Consider the following 2,597-nt stretch of genomic DNA (forward strand, 5'->3'; position numbering starts at 1 on the left):
ATAGGTAAACAAAAGCCCCTTTAAGCTTTGTCTAATTAAGACATTTACTAACCTTTATTGAAGTCCACATGAGCACCAAAGACTTGCTTCCACGCGAAGTGACATGTCCAAAGGGGAACCCCCAGACTTCAGTGATAATGAACCAAGGTAAGATACTCTGGAATTAAATTTCTATTAAACAAGTAAGAAAACATTGTAAATCCCTCTGTCATTAGTAAATCTGATAAATAACTAAGAACAGCATTGCAGTAATCTTAGTCAACAATATATTACTCTTCATTCATATTTTTAGAATATTTTGGATTGTAACTTTTTGATAACCATGTACCAAGAAGTCGCGATTCATGAGGTATATAACACTATCAATGTTAAAGTGACATTAAGAGTTTTAATATGAACTTTGGAATCTGTTCCATTAATGCAGAAGTGACAATGTATTTAGTAGAGCAAAGTTCTTGTAGCATTTGCTGTAAATACATAAAAACCTGAAATACAGCATTAAAGCAGAGCCTTTATCACTAGTATATGGTTGTCAGCTAAATGATGACAATGTTTAGAACAGTATTTATTTTTGGTAGATCATATAATATTACTGTTAATACAAAGCAGGTGTAGCTTAAATGTGGTGTGTGGATCTTTGCTGCTAAGCCATGTGTATGTGGAAGCACAGATACAGCAGACTCTCTGTGTAGTCAGCAGGAGTTACCCAACTTGCTGTCCAGTGAAAAGACAGTGGAGAACATGAAACAAGGTTTCAGAGCTATTGCTAAAGCTTTCCTTAAAGCCTAATATGGAGCCTTGGTGTTACGCCACATTTCCATGTCCTCACACACTATTTTCAGAATCTGTAAGTGAAGTCAGGTGATGCTGAGGCCTGGTCATATCATCCAATTATGTTGCTTATCGAGAAGATTGTCATTCAGTTTTGACTATTTTTCTGCCATAAGAGTATCTGGACAATGAAAACATCGAGGGTAGACTTGACACTACATCAGTTATCAGTCACTTCTTGAAATGAACAGTGATATTAATGGAACAGAGACAGCTGGTTAGCACGCTGTGTTCAGTATCTTTTCAGCAAAACACTTAAACATATTTCTGTCACTTAACATCAAAATAGTTACTGCTGGGCATCCTGTTCAGTTGATAATTGAAATTGCTTTTTGAAGGTGTAAACAAAAGTTACAGATGCACTTTTAAGCTTTGTCTAATTAAGACATTTTCTGATCCTTTATTGAAGTCCACATGAGCACCAAAGACCAGACTCAGAGAGTTATTTTTCCATGAGAAGTGACATGTCCAAAGGGGAACCACCAGACTTCAGTGATAATGAACCAAGGTAAGATACTCTGGAATTAAATTTCTATTAAACAAGTAAGGAAACATTATAAATTCCTCTGTCATTAGTAAATCTGATAAAAACTTTAAGTACAACATTCCAGTAATCTTAGTCAACAATATATTGCTGGTCATTCATAGCTTTGTACGTAAATAACTGAAATGCAGCACTGAAGCAGAGACTTCATCACCAGTATGCGGTTGTCAGTTAAATGATGAAGTTGTTTAGAACAGTTTTTATTTTTGGTAAGTCATATAACGTTATCATCAGCACAAAGCAGGTGTACCTTAAATGTGGTGTGTGGATCTTTGCTGCTAAGCCATGTGTCTGTGGAAGCACAGATACAGCAGACTCTCTGTGTAGTCAGCAGGAGTTACCCAACTTGCTCTCCAGTGAAAAGACAGTGGAGAACATGAAACAAGGTTTCAGAGCTATTGTTAAAGCTTTCTTTGAAGCCTAATATGGAGCCTTGGTGTTACGCCACATTTCCATGTCCTCACAAACAATTTACAAAATCTGTAAGTGACCTCAGGTGATGCTGACGCCTGCTCATAACATCCAATTATGTTGGTTAAGATTGTCATTCAGTTTTGACTGTTTTTCTGCTATAGGAGTATCTGGACAATGAAGAGATTGAGGGTAGACTTGACTCTACATCAGTTATCAGTCAGGTCTTGAAATGAATAGTGATGGGACAGAGACAGCTGGTTAGCACGCTGTGTTCAGTATCTTTTTCAGCAAAGCACTTAAATATATTTCTGCCGCTTAACATCAAATAGTTACTGCTGGGCATCCTGTTCTGTTGATAATTGAAATTGCTGTTTGAATGGGTAAACAGAAGTTACAGATGCACTTTTAAGCTTTGTCTAATTAAGACATTTTCTGATCCTTTATTGAAGTCCACATGAGCACCAAAGACCTGTTTCCACGAGAAGTGACATGTCCAAAGGGGAACCCTTAGACTTCAGTGATAATAAACCAAGGTAAGATACTCTGGAAATAAATTTCTATTAAACAAGTAAGAAAATGTTATTATAAATCCCTCTGTCATTAGTAAATCTGATAAAAACTTTAAGTACATCACTGCAGTAATCTTAGTCAACAATACATTTTTAGAATATTCTGGATTTTAACTTTCTGATAAGCATGTACCATTGTCAGCAAAAAAGAAGTCGACCTGAATAGGGCAATAAAGATACAATACAAGTGCTCTAATGGGGTTATACGGTACTACAAGGTCATTAAGATAAGATGGGGC

At 36.3% G+C, this 2,597-nt stretch overlaps 1 protein-coding gene across 1 annotated transcript in view; it reads left to right on the top strand.

Annotated features, from left to right (window-relative positions):
* The first annotated feature begins 68 nt into the window (after positions 1-68).
* LOC102193264 (NACHT, LRR and PYD domains-containing protein 3-like) overlaps positions 69-2,597 on the top strand; it is a 31,843-nt gene continuing 29,314 nt past the window's right edge. The window contains exon 1 of the mRNA XM_005730851.1: positions 69-147. Coding sequence (XP_005730908.1) covers positions 69-147 — 79 coding nt within the window. The remainder of the gene's footprint in view (positions 148-2,597) is intronic.

This window comes from Pundamilia nyererei, unplaced genomic scaffold (genome assembly GCF_000239375.1).
Source record: "Pundamilia nyererei isolate P.nyererei 1_Seehausen unplaced genomic scaffold, PunNye1.0 scaffold00039, whole genome shotgun sequence".
NCBI lineage: Eukaryota > Metazoa > Chordata > Actinopteri > Cichliformes > Cichlidae > Pundamilia > Pundamilia nyererei.